The 14,064-nt window shown below is 40.6% G+C and overlaps 1 protein-coding gene across 3 annotated transcripts in view; it reads left to right on the top strand.

The window, feature by feature from the left end:
- The window catches only part of LOC135540154 (6-phosphofructo-2-kinase/fructose-2,6-bisphosphatase 4-like), a 47,250-nt gene extending 34,626 nt beyond the window's left edge, over nt 1–12,624 (top strand). For 2 of the 3 annotated variants that reach the window (XM_064966583.1, XM_064966581.1), the window contains exons 10-14: nt 441–545; nt 3,147–3,276; nt 3,389–3,451; nt 3,589–3,653; nt 5,777–6,624. In XM_064966583.1, the coding sequence (XP_064822655.1) occupies nt 441–545; nt 3,147–3,276; nt 3,389–3,451; nt 3,589–3,653; nt 5,777–5,836 (423 nt within the window). In that variant the 3' untranslated portion in view covers nt 5,837–6,624. Of the gene's footprint in view, nt 1–440; nt 546–3,146; nt 3,277–3,388; nt 3,452–3,588; nt 3,654–5,776; nt 6,625–7,183 lie in introns of those variants that run through there. The other variant, XM_064966582.1, reaches the window with a different exon arrangement.
- Nucleotides 12,625–14,064: the final 1,440 nt, after the last annotated feature.

Here is a 14,064-nt window from a genome sequence, read left to right as displayed (position 1 = left end):
GATAACTTCGCTGTATACACGGGGTACCAGTACCGAGTTGATATGCAGTGGTATGAGATAATTGAGGTAGATGTGTACGTATAGGTAGGGATCAAGTGACTAGGCACCAGGATGGATAATACACAGTAGCAGCAGGATATGTGATAAGTTAAGTGCAGAAAGAGTCAATGCAGATAGTCCGGGTAGCTATAGGTTAACTATTTAACTAACTATTTAGCAGTCTTCTGGCCTGGGGGTAGGTGCTGTTCAGGGTCCGGACTGCATCGGCAGAAGATATATTAGTGAGGTTTGTCAAGAACCCAGTATATAAGTAAATATGGAGTGTGCATAAACAGTATAACTAAAATGCAATATACAGATGTAGATTTGGAAAATTGTGCAAGTCTGTGATTTACTAAATATGTTGCGGTGTGTTTGAGTAACTGTGTGTTTATCCTCAGGGTGTGTGTGAGGAGATGATGTATGAGGAGATCCAGCAGCACTACCCGCTGGAGTTTGCAATGAGGGACCAGGACAAATACCGCTACCGTTACCCAAAGGGAGAGGTGAGTGAGAAGAACATTCTCTAATGCCTCATTTGTTAAATCATCTTTATGTATAATGAAAGTGCTCTGCCAACCTGAATGCTGGTTTTATGTGTCAAGAAATATGTGTGAGGACCTGCTTCTGCTGAAGAGCTGTACAGTTCTTAACAATGTTTTTGACAAGCCAGCACTTAGATATGGCCGTTTCCATACTTTCATGGAATGTTTGGGATTGACAGAGTAAGGCCTTTGTGAAGATTCTATAGTAATATATAGTTGGAAAGCAGCTGTGCGTTTGGACAATTAAGACACTGCAGTAAATAAAACCGTGTCAGTCTTGTCCAGGACCGGAACCTACACAGACCGGTGCACCATAGTCAATCAGAGCTACAGTAGAACCTATATGCAAATAAGCCATTTGCCATACTGGCCTGCAAAAATGTACTTTGAGCTGGACTGTGTTTACAGGCAGTAGCGTCAGTGTGACTTAAGACCATTAGAAAGCATTCGCCAAAAGCCAAAATATACACCTGAATAGATTTCTGTAAATATTTAAGTACTGTAACACAGGCATCCATACATTTGGAAACTTTACAGTCCTATTGATCAAACAACCATGAACAGATAGGCTCTCTCCCTCCCTAAGATCAACAACTAACGTTAGCCAGAGCGAGATGAGCTAAAATCTAACAAGGCAAAAGTAGATAAACTCTCAAACTTTTTCAGCTTGAAGTTGGTCGTCAAAATTGTACTGATTTAACGCTGTGGAAAAGTAGCCTGCTCACCCTTGTGCAGCTTGCTTGCCAATACATGCTTGTCCCAACGCAAGTTTTGACAACCGAATGGGGAACTGCCTGCCTGCCCATTTAATCGATGCCAAATACATTTGATAAACAACTAAGAGATGTGCTTGTTACCTGGATAAGTTGTTCAGCGTAGCTAGCTAGCAAAGCAATTCACATTTCTTGCTGGCTAAGTAAATGGCACCTGCATCTCCAGCTGTAGCCGCCAAAAAACGAAATGAGAGGGGAAAAGTTGGCCACTCATCCACTGACATGACATTCTCCCAGCAGCTTGCTAACGTTAGGCTGTGTTTTTAGCATGCTAAATAAATAGCTACATATTATGCATTTGGAAAGTATCCAGACCCCTTCACTTTTCCACATTTTGTAACATTACAGCCTTATTCTAAAATGTATTTAAATAAAATAAAAATCTTCAACAATCTACACACAATACCCCATAATGACAAAGCAAGAACAGTTTTTTAGAATTTTGGGGTAATTTATTTTAAAAAAGAAACGTTATTTACATAAGTATTCCGACCCTTTGCTATGAGACTCGAAATTGAGCTCAGGTGCATCCTGTTTCCATTGATCATCCTTGAGATGTTTCTACAACTTGATTAGAGTCCACCTGTGGTAAATTCAGTTGATTGGACATGATTTGGAAAGGCACACACCTGTCTATATAAGGTCCCACAGTTGACAGTGCATGTCAGAGCATAAACCAAGCCATGAGGTCGAAGGAATTGTCCGTAGAGCTCCAGACCGGATTGTGTCGAGGCACAGATCTAAGGAAGGGAACCAAAAAATGTCTGCAGTATTGATGGTGTCCAAGAACACAGCGGCCTCCATCATTCTGAAATGGAAGAAGTTTGGACCCACCACCAAGACTCTTCCTAGAGCCACCCGGCCAATCTGAGCAAAAGGGGGAGAAGTCCTTGGTCAGGGAGATGACCAAGAACCTGATGGTCACTCTGACAGCACTCCAGAGTTCCTCTGTGGAGATGGGAGAACCTTCTAGAAGGACAACCATCTCTGTAGCACTCTGCCAATCAGGCCTTTATGGTAGAGTGGCCAGACGGAAGCCTCTCCTCAGTAAAAGGCACGGCAGCCCACTTGGAGTTTGCCAGAAGGTAATTAAACGACTCTGACCATGAGAAACAAGATTCTCTGTTCTGATGAAACCAAGATAGAACTCTTTGGCCTGAATGCCAAGCATCACGTCTGGAGAAAACCAGGCACCACTCATCACCTGGACAATACCATCCCTATGGTGGTGGCAGCATCATAGAGTAAGGATGTTTTTCAGCTGCAGGGACTGAGAGACTAGTCAGGAATGAGGGAAAGTTGAACGGAGCAAAGTACAGAGAGCCTTGATGAAAACCTGCTCCAGAGCACTGAGGTCCTCAGACTGGGGCGAAGGAACACTTTCCAACAGGATATCGACCCTAAGCCCACAGCCAAGACAATGCAGGAGTGGCTTCGGGACAAGTCTCTGAATGTCCTTGAGTGGCCCAGCCACAGACCAGACTTGAACCCGATTTCAACATCTCTGGAGAGACCTAAAAATACCTGGGCAGCGACGCTCCCCATCCAACCTGATAGAGCTTGAGAGGATCTGCAGAGAAGGAGAGAAACTCCCAAATACAGGTGTGCCAAGCTTGTAGCGTCATACTAAAGAAGATTCTAGGCTGTGATCGCTGGCAACGGTGCTTCAACAAAGTACTTGTTTTTTTTTTACCCCCTGCCTTAAGTTTTTGTCACCCTTTTTGGCCAAGTGAGAGTCTTGATTGGTCTGTTTCTCTGAGTGTATCTAACAGTTGACCTGTCTCCTCAGTCCTATGAAGACCTGGTGCAGCGTCTGGAGCCGGTCATCATGGAGCTGGAGAGGCAGGAGAACATCCTGGTGGTCTGTCACCAGGCTATCATGCGCTGCCTGCTGGCATACTTCCTGGATAAGACCGCAGGTCAGTCTGGTTGTCTCTCCTGGATAAGACCGATGGAAGGTGTTGTTTAGTCTCTTTTTGCAGATCTCTTTTGTAATAGATTTCTTGGTAATGTTTGTGTGTTGTTTCTCAGAGGAGCTGCCCTACTTGAAGTGCCCACTGCACACCGTGCTGAAGCTCACGCCAGTGGCTTATGGTAAGACTGGCCTTCCACTGCTACACAGTCCTGTCTGTACCTACTTCAATGTTAATTGTGAAATAACAGTAATATTTCACATTGGATTTAGTTGTTTATAATGCACGAATGCACCTTTCTGTGCCCTGTGTTTTCAGGCTGTAAGGTGGAGTCCATCTACCTAAATGTGGACGCAGTGAACACTCACAGAGATAGACCAGAGGTTTGTATATCTACATACTCACACACAGATACTGATTTGGTGGCAGATTTGGTAAACATAAGGGGGAATCTGTGCTATGCTTGACAGATGACTCTAAACTCTGTAAGCTGTGTAGCTGTAGTGCTTTTCAACAGTCCTGGTTGCAATGGCTTCATAATCAGAGGAGTGTTTAATAGTAATGCTTAGAGTGGATTCTTTATTGTAAAGATGTCATGTGCACTGGTTTCAGTACTAAAGATGGTGATCGTGACTCATGTTGTGACCTTCATCCATTGTCCATCACCATTTCACACGCTCATCCTGAATAAACCAATTAGAGGATAGTGGGATGGAACGACATGATTCATGATGTTATATCATCAGGTGAAATCTGTGTGATTAGGAATCATGTTCACGACATTTCTTTATCGTATATGTAGAGAAGCATTTAGGAAGTGTAACTATTCAAATTAACTTTGATAATTAAATAATTAAATGGACTATTATCACATCCTGGGCTCTGTTTTCAGCTGGTGCTAAGGAGGCGCTAGTGTCAAATGCACATTAGTTTGCAATTTAGGCATGTAAAAAATGTCAGGCTGACATTTTCCAGTCCTAACGCCAGGTTTGTCAATTTACCTGTTGAACATCAGCTCGTTTGCACTGAGGTTGGAGAGATGGCAATATTTGAGGTGTGTCCTTTAAAAACAAATGCAAAAGTTACAATTTCATGCAGCACTAATGGTAAGTTTTAAAACACAAAATGCAGCTCTTAACGATAACGATATTGATAATGGCATGATTTTGAGAGCAGAAGTGCAGCCTATCCAGCCATGATGCACAGGGCCCATGGAAGGAGAGATGTGCCAGTGAACCTTGTACTTAGAAACCTTAACAAATTATTGATTTCCGCCCCTTTCATTTAATTGGATTAAAAAACAAGCATAGCCTACCCTCCCATTAATCAAGGCTGGTTTAGCAACATCGCATAGGTGTGCCTTTTTGTCCTGGCCAAAGGAGGCTTTTGAATAAATGGTTTCTACTGGGTGTGCTTTTAAATATTGGAGGTTTAAGCCCTTGTGCATTTTAATTATTCACAATTCACATACCTGCGTTTTGCTTGTTCAAGTAGGTTATCCATCCCCACTACCGATTTCCCGAAGACATGCTCTTCCAAAATATTCAGTCCTCATAATGCCATATCAACAACAGATTCTTCTTTTTTTTTAATGATACAATTGACAGGAGCCTAATATTGGCTTGAATGCAATTGACATTTTGTCTGCTATTTCTGGAGAAGTGCAAATGTGATCTGTAAGGTGGTTCCATGATGTTTATAAAACATTACAGTTGTGAAGTATAATGGTGAGTGGACATTCCCCCGGTCTCTTTACATTGGATCTTTATCCAGTTCCTGTGAAAAGTTTGGATTTGAGTAAAACCCTACATAGTCTTATTTGCCTGGTCTGTATTATGTGCCCATGGGGAGCAGTTATGGTGCCTGTAACTGTATTTAGACATTGCCTATTTAAAACAAGTTATTTTGTTTTTTATTAGAATTGTGGACTGTCATTTTAGGCCTTATCAATAGCCTAGTGAATTTAATGTTGCTTGTTGACTACGTTTGGCATGTCCAGACTGCAAATTACAGTAGACATTGCCCCTGTATCAGTGCGAATGCTGTTGCCTATGTTTCCATATTGAAGCAATGTGTTTTAGAACAATGTGGGCTGACATGTTCAACATATTCAGCAAACTAGGCTATAACGGACTAACATTCAAATTGGAGTTGCAATACATAAAAGACCATAAATACACAACTTGATGCAACTGCATATTTAGCCATGGTTTATGTTCTGATTGGCCAGTGAAGGGCCAAGTCTTGACACACTCAACTTATTTATTCATCAAAACCCAGCCCTTTCACGCCACCACCAACTACTCTGCCTATAATTCCAGTTGTGAAAATGACAAAAATATTTCTGACTCACCCTGAACCTATAACGCTACCACCAGCGCTAAGATTTACCATTGCGCTAGGTTTGTTAGAATTAGAGCCCCCTCTCTTTCCCCCCCATCCTCCCATTATAGCTATTTTGTTTCCCTGATGTTTGACCCCAACCTTTTGTTTCATTGCTGAACAGAACGTAAAGGTGTCGCGGATGGCCGAGGAGGCTTTGCTAACAGTACCAGCTCATCAGTGAGATGGTATCCCTCATGCTCTCACACTCCCTTCTTTCCACTCCTCCTTCTGGCCCTGCCCCATTAACTTGTCCTTCAATCAGACACTTAGTCCTCAGTCACTCCATATCCTCTTTACTTCCTGACATCAGAAGTACTCTGATTTGTTTTGGAGTATTCAATAATAATTCTAATTAACTGGAATCTAGTTCATTTGTAAATATCCCTACCATAAGGGTATGGTTTTCTTTTTGTTTATTGACCTCCAAATTGACATAATGGTTTTGTAAATCAATGTTGAACTGCCAACTGTGAAGCGATTTAACCCGAAGCACATTTCATTTCAAATATTTTCATTTCAGGATAACCTTTTTTAAATTTAGTCTCATGGATGTATGTCACTTTTTTTATTCGGGAAGCTCAGTATTTTATTATTATTTGTCAGTAGTGAGTCTGTGGATTTCAATGTGACTCACTGTCTTAATTAGTTTAAAAGTTGAATGTGTGTCTGTCAGTGTTCATAGCGTTGCACAAATGTCTACTTGATGAGGTAGTGTTTTGCACCTTTACTCTGAAACCTAAACTCTTGAGTGTTTCTTTAATTAGTTAGTTTTTTAAATTCTTTCAGTTTAGTGTATTTTTATTTTGATCAAGTTAGATTAAATGTTAATTTTATAATCATGTCTGAAGATGGCCCCAGAGGAACACATTTTTTATTAGAATGTGAAGGTTTCTGCTCCATAGGGAATATGAGGAAGTAGTTGACATATCACTGTTTACTGGCTATGTTAATAAAATCGACTTGACCAGCCCTGCTGTATTTTATGTATCGATACATTGACCCTCACGTTTTTGTTCTATAAATGTCTTCAGAAACATCTTTTACTGTGCTATGCAAATGCAGAGCATTTCGTCCTCAACCCTTATTAATATGCAGAGGCTGTATTGGAAGTAATTTCCTCTGTAGACTACTAATGCCTATTCATCAGACTCAATACAAACACCTGTTTGTAGAACAGTGCTTGACCTCTTCCTGACACCATAACAGTAACTCTCCTCATCCACAAAGCCAACTGCAAAACATGCCTTTTTCATACACACAGCTGACCAGGAACAATAATGGTCATTTGTCTAAACTAATATCTATTTCTCTAAACCATTATCTCTGCCGCAAACATAAACAAACCTCACTTTGTATAGCACAGTGTGTCTCTCACTGAAATTAAATGCCTTGTTCTAGGACTTCTATGCCTTGAAGCTATGGGGGATTTGAACATGTCCCTTATTTTGAAACTCCATGGATTTGAGATTTGATTCGTCATTCTGGTGTGTCTTCAAAGGGATGTAAAACGTGTATGTTCCTCTTTCAGAACGTCAACGTTCACCGCACCACAGAAGATGCCTTGCAGACAGTGCCACCTCACCTCTGAAATGCAAGCCACTCGGATTGAAGTTTGGGCTCTCCTCTACCTCCCTGTTACTACGTGTCATTACTTGTGTCTAGTGGTACAGAGTCAATGGACATTTGATCTGTGCAACTCACTCAATTGATGGTTCTTTGTTGGGCGATGTAATGTTTTCAAAGCCTGGTCTCAAAGCAAAACATACAGTATGAGTCAAAGGTTTAGACACCAACTCATTCAAGTTTTTTTTTCTCGATTGTACTATTTTATACATTGTAGAATAATAGTGAAGACAATCACAACTATGGAATCATGTAGTAACCAAAAAAGTGTTAAACAAATCAAAAAAATATTTTAGATTCTTCAATGTAGCCACCCTTTGCTTTGATAACAGCTTTGCACACTCTTGGCATTCTCTCAACCAGCTTCACCTGGAATGCTATTCCAACAGTCTTGAGGGAGTTCCCACATATGCTGAGCACTTGTTGGTTGCTTTTCCTTCACTCTGCATTCCAACCATCTCAATTTGGTTGAGGTTGGGTGATTGTGGAGGCCAGGTCATCTGATGCAGCACTCCATCACTCTCCATGCTCAAGTAACCCTTACACAGCCTGGAGGTGTATTGGGTCATTGTCCTGTTGAAAAACAAATGATTGTCCCACTAAGTCCAAAACAGATGGGATGGTATATAGCAGCAGAATGCTGTGGTAGCCATGCTGGTTAAGTGTTCCTTGAATTCTAAATAAATCAGTGTCACCAGCAAAGCACCACCTCCATGCTTCACGGTGGGAGCCACACATGCGGAGATAATCCGTTCACCTACTCTGCGTCACACAAAGACACGGGAGTTGGAACCAAAAACCACAATTTTGGAAAATTGGACCAATGGATAGATTTCCACTGGTGTAATGTCCATTGCTTGTGTTTCTTGGCTCAAGCAAGTGTTTTCTTATTATTGGTGTGGTTTCATTGCAGCAATTAGACCATGAAGGCCTGAGTCACGCAGTCTCCTCTGAACAGTTGATGTTGAGATGTGTCTGTTACTTTAACTCTGTGAAGCATTTATTTAGGCTGCAATTTCTGAGGCTGGTAAGGCTAATGAACTTATCCTCTGCAATAGAGGTAACTCTGGATGTTCCTTTCCTGTGGCAGTCCTCATGAGAGCCAGTTTCATCATAGCGCTTGATGGTTTTTGCAACTGCACTTGAAATTTTCAGAATTGACGGACCTTCATGTCTTAAAGTAATGATGGACTGTCATTTCTCTTTGCTTATTTGAGCGGTTCTTGCTATAATATGGACTTGCTTTTTTACCAAATAGGGCTATCTTCTGTATACCACCCCTACCTTGTCACAACACAACTGATTGGCTCAAACGCATTAAGGAAAGAAATTCCACAAATTTACTTTTAACAAGGCACACCTGTTAATTGAAATGCATTCCAGGTGACTACCTCGTGAAGCTGGTTGAGCGAATGCCAAGAGTGTGCAAAGCTGTCATCAAGGCAAAGGGTGCCTACTTTGAAGAATCTCAAATAAAACATATATTTTGATTTGTTTAACACTTTTCTGGTTACTCCATGATTTCATATGTGCCATTTCATAGTTTTGATATCTTCACTATTATTCTACAATGTATAAAATTGTAAAAATAAAGAAAAACCCTTGAATGAGTAGGTGTGTCCATATTTTTGACTGGTACTGTATTTGACAAAAATCCATGCCACTCCATGAAGTATGATATGTTACTTTGTTAGGTTACATTACATTAGCCTGCGTAAATCTGGCATGCTCAAATTAGTATGGTAAGTTATATGTTTGGGATGACAGATTACTTAAAGCAAAAACAAAAGGAGGGTGGATGGGTAGGCGTATAACACGAATATCTAGCAACCCGAAGGTTGTGTGTTCAAATCTCATCACGGACAACATTAGCATTTTAGCAACGACAGAAAAGTATTGACACCCTTTTACTTTTTCCAAAAGTTGTTGTATTACAGCCTGAATTTAAAATGGATTAAATTTGAAATGTATCACTGACCTACACACATACTATCAAAGTGGAATAATGTTTTAAGAAATGTCTTGAGTCAATAATTATTCAACCCATTTGTTAGGGCAAGACTACATAAGTTCAGGAGTAAAGATTTGCTTAACAAGTCACATAAATTGCATGGACTCTGTGTGCAATAGTAGTGTTTAACATGACTACCTCATCTCTGTACCCCACACATACAATTATTTCTAAGGTCCCTCAGTCGAGCAGTGAATTTCAAACACAGATTCAACCACAAAGACCAGGGAGGTTTTCCAATGCCTCACAAAGGGGCACCTATTGGTAGATTGAATATTATATACATATACATTGAATATCCCTTTGAGCAAAGCAAAGTTATGAATTACACTTTGGATGGTGTATCAATACACCCAGTCACTACAAAGATACAGTTATCCTTCCAAACTCAGTTGCCAGAGAGGAAGGAAACCGCTCAGGGATTTCACCATGAGGCTAATGGTGACTTTAAAATAGTTTGTTTTTAATGGCTGTGATAGGGAGAAACTGAGGATGGATCAACAACATTGTAGTTACTCCACAATACTATCCTAAATGACAGTGTGAACAGAAGGAAGCCTGTACAGAATAAAAATATATATGCATCCTGTTTGCAATAAGGCACTAAAGTAAAAATTGCAAATAAATAAGCTTCATGTCCTGAATACAAAGTGTCATGTTTGGGGCAAATTCAACATTCATACATCGCTGAGTACCACTCATTTTCAAGCATGGTGTTGGCTACGTCATGTTATGGGTATCCTTGTCATCGGCAAGGACTAGGGAGTTGTTTTAGAATAAAAGAAACAAATACAGCTAAGCAGAACCAGAAAAATCTGGTTCAGTCTGCTTTCCAACAGAAAAGTGCACCTTTCATCAGGACAATAACCTAAAACACAAGACCAAAGCTACACTGGAGTAGCTTACCAAGATGACATTGAATGTTCCTGAGTGGCCTGTCTTCTTAAAGACAGAAGACTTAAAAATGGCAGTCAAGCAATGATCAACGACCAACTTGACAGAGCTTGAAGAATTAAAAAATAAATAATGGGCAAATATGGTACAATCCAGGTGTGCAAGGCTCTTGAGAGATTTACCCAGAAAAACACAGCTGTAATCTCACCAAATCTTATTCTAACATGTATTGACTCAGGGGTGTGAATACTTATGTAAATGAAAGATTTCTGTATTTCATTTTCAATAAATTTGCAAAAGTTTCTAAAAACATGTTTTTACTTTGTCATTTTGGGGTTTTGTGTGAAGATGGGTGAGGGGAAAAAACGATTTAATCAATTTTAAATTCAGGCTGTAACACAAAATGTGGAATAAGTCCACATTTTAAATGAATATTTTCTGAAAGAACTGTACTCTTTAAGCTACTTTGTAACTACTTAGCATGTTAGCTAACCCTTCCCCTAACCATATTCCTTCAATCTAACTCCTAACCTAACGGAGCATGTCATACTAAAGCAGTCTAACGTAGCATATCCTACTAAAGCAGTCAAACGCAATATATCATACTAAACTATCAAGATGTAGGATACTATACGTCTTACAATTCATATTATATTGTTTGATCGACATTACATTTGTAGGCCAATGTAATGTAACCTAACTTTAAGTAACACACACCACATTTGGACACCTACTCGTTGAATATCTCATTACAAAATCATGGGCATTAAAATGGAGTCACCCCCCCTTGCTGCTATAACAGCCTCCACTCTTCGCTTTGTGCACAGGGGCATTGTCATACTGAAACAGGGACAGGCCTTCCCCAAACAGTTGCCAGAAAGTTGGAAGCACAGAATGTCATTGTATGCTGTAGCACTAAGATTTCCCTTCACTGGAACTAAGTAACCCAGACCTTTATTCCTCCCCCACCAAACTTTACAGTTGACACTATGCATTCGAGCAGGTAGCATTCTCCTGGCATCCGCCAAACCCAGATTCGTCCGCCGGACTGCCAGATGGTGAAGTGTAATTCATCACTCCAGAGAACGTGTTTCCACTGCTCCAGAGTCCAATTGTGGCAAGCTTTACAGCACTCCAGCCAATGCTTGGCATTGCGCATGGTGATCTTAGGTTTGTGTGCGGCTGCTCGGCTATGGAAACCCATTTCATGAAGCTCCCAACGAACTGTTCTTGTGCTGACGTTGCTTCCAGAGGCAGTTTGGAACTTGGTAGTGAGTGTTGCAACCGAGGACAGATTACTTTTACGCACTTCAGCTCTCGGCGTTCCTGTTCTGTGAGCTTGTATGGCCTACCACTTCGCAGCTAAGCCGTTGTTGCTCCTAGACATTTCCACTTCACAATAATAGCACTTACAGTTGACCGGGCAGCTCTAGCATGACAGACATTTTACAAACTGACTTGTTGGAAAGGTGGTATCACGTTGAAAGTCATTGAGCTCTTCAGTAAGGCTATTTTACTGTCAATGTTTGTGTATGGAGAATGCATGGCTGTGTGCTTGATTATATACACCTGTCAGCAACGGGTGAGGCTGAAATAGCCGAATCCACTAATTTGGAGGGGTGTCCACATACTTTTATATATATATAGTGTATCATACTAAATGGAGTGGCAAGGATTTGAGTAAGATATAACACGTTTTGCTCTGAGACCAGGTTGTTTTTCCGCCCCTTCTCCCTCTCTGAGCACATCCTTGTCCTGTTTTGGTGTCTTATGTTCAGAGCAATGTGAACTGAAGGATCCAGAGCCTTTTGGCCTTTCTGTAAGCATCCTCCATTGGCCTGTACAATTGTATCAGTTGGCCTTATTACTCCTCCGTAGGTATCTCAGTCAGTCTACAGCACATTCAGACCAATGGTTTCGAGGTCCAAACAGAAATGGGAATTAAATTAACAGTTCTGCTTGCATTCTAGGGTTTTGGGGTATGCTTTCAGGGAATTACTCAGACCCATTACCTTTTGCTGCTTCATTCTCATGGTAGGAAGAGCAGTACGTCCTTGTTAGTAGTTTGGTTTATGTGTGTTAAGGCTTTATATATAGCTTACAGCGTTGTCTTGTCTAGGAGAGAAATGGACTACAACTTATTTTTGTAAAGTATGAACCCCCTCAAAGTATTGATTGTGTGATTCACTTGTCCATTTTGAACCTCAGAAGTGTCACTGTTTTTCTTCATGTCAATGTTTTATATTAAAAAGTATTTTGAGATGTGCAATTATAAAAATGTGTTGGCTACACCATCAGCATATGCAAATATGTGGGCATATTCAATTGTTGGTGCTTGTGTTGGCTGCTGTTGAATCCAAATGTTTGATCATTTTTCCTGTGTTTTTCAAAATGTTTTTCCTGTGATTTTTCAAAATCTTCAATAAAGATGTGTTTTTATACAGCTGCCTCAGATTCATCAAACATAGTACCTCTATTAGAGATTACCTAACAGTTAGATTTTCTCCAAATCAGCCAAGCACAAAACTGCATACAAATGACCAAAAGGCACCAGTGTTGAATGAATATGCTGGAACTCAGTGTTATGAAAATAATATTTGAAGATAATAATTGGCCATAATGAAATGTGTTTGCAGCGAACGATTCGTCGCCAGACCCACTGGCTCCAGGTCATCTACAAGTCCATGCTAGGTAAAGCTCCGCCTTATCTCAGTTCACTGGTCACGATGGCAACACCCACCCATAGCACGCGCTCCAGCAAGTGTATCTCACTGATCATCCCTAAAGCCAACACCTCATTTGGCCGCCTTTAGTTCCAGTTCTCCGCTGCCTGTGACTGGAACGAATTGCAAAAATCACTGAAGTTGGAGACTTATCTCCCTCACCAACTTCAAACATATGCTATCGCTGCAGCTGTACATAGTCTATCGGTAAATAGCCCACCCAATTTTACCTACCTCATCCCCATACTGTTTATATTTATTTACTTATCTGATCTTTTGCACACCAATATCTCTACCTGTATGTGACCATTTGATCATTTATCACTCCAGTGTTTATCTGCAAAATTGTAATTATTCGCCTAACTCCTCATACCTTTTGCACACAATGTATATAGACTCTCTTTTTTTTCCTACTGTGTTATTGACTTGTTAATTGTTTACTCCATGTGTAACTCTGTGTTGTCTGTTCACACTGCTATGCTTTATCTTGGCCAGGTCGCAGTTGCAAATGAGAACTTGTTCTCAACTAGCCTACCTGCTTAAATAAAGGTGAAATAAAAAAATTAAAGTTTACGAACGGAGGGAAATCTTAAACAAAATAAATACTACAACCAGTCTGTTTTAGTTACATTTTAGTCATTTAGCAGAGACTTATCCAGAGCGACTTACAGGAGCAATTAGGGTTAAGTGTCTTGCTTAACAGCACATCAGATTTTTTACATAGTCACTCAGGGATTCTAACCTTTCGGCTACTTGCCTAACGCTCAGCTACCTTCCCCCAGCTCAGCGCTAGAGGCCCACACTCTAACCAGGAAACATGCAAGATCTGACTCGCTCATTTTTGAACCAGCAACACATTCACTTCTCCTTTCTCACACCTGAAATAATACAATGAGCCTTACTCTGCGCAAACTGAAGAGAAACAGCTGATCTTAGCAGACTTGAGTCCCAACCAACACAGCTAGTGCCACAGGAAAAGATTTTGAAATTAAAGTGCCCTGAGTGTACAAAACATTATGAACACTAATATTGAGTTGCACTCCCTTTCGCCCTCAGAACGGCCTCATTTCATCAGGGCATGGACTCTACAAGGTGTCGTAAGCATTCCACATGGACGCATGCACATGTTGACTTCAATGCTTCCCACAGTTGTGTCAA

Source organism: Oncorhynchus masou, chromosome 5 (genome assembly GCF_036934945.1).
Source record: "Oncorhynchus masou masou isolate Uvic2021 chromosome 5, UVic_Omas_1.1, whole genome shotgun sequence".
In the NCBI taxonomy this organism is placed as follows: domain Eukaryota; kingdom Metazoa; phylum Chordata; class Actinopteri; order Salmoniformes; family Salmonidae; genus Oncorhynchus; species Oncorhynchus masou.
Note: the sequence above shows the minus strand (reverse complement) of the source record. Positions and strands in the feature narration are given on the sequence as shown.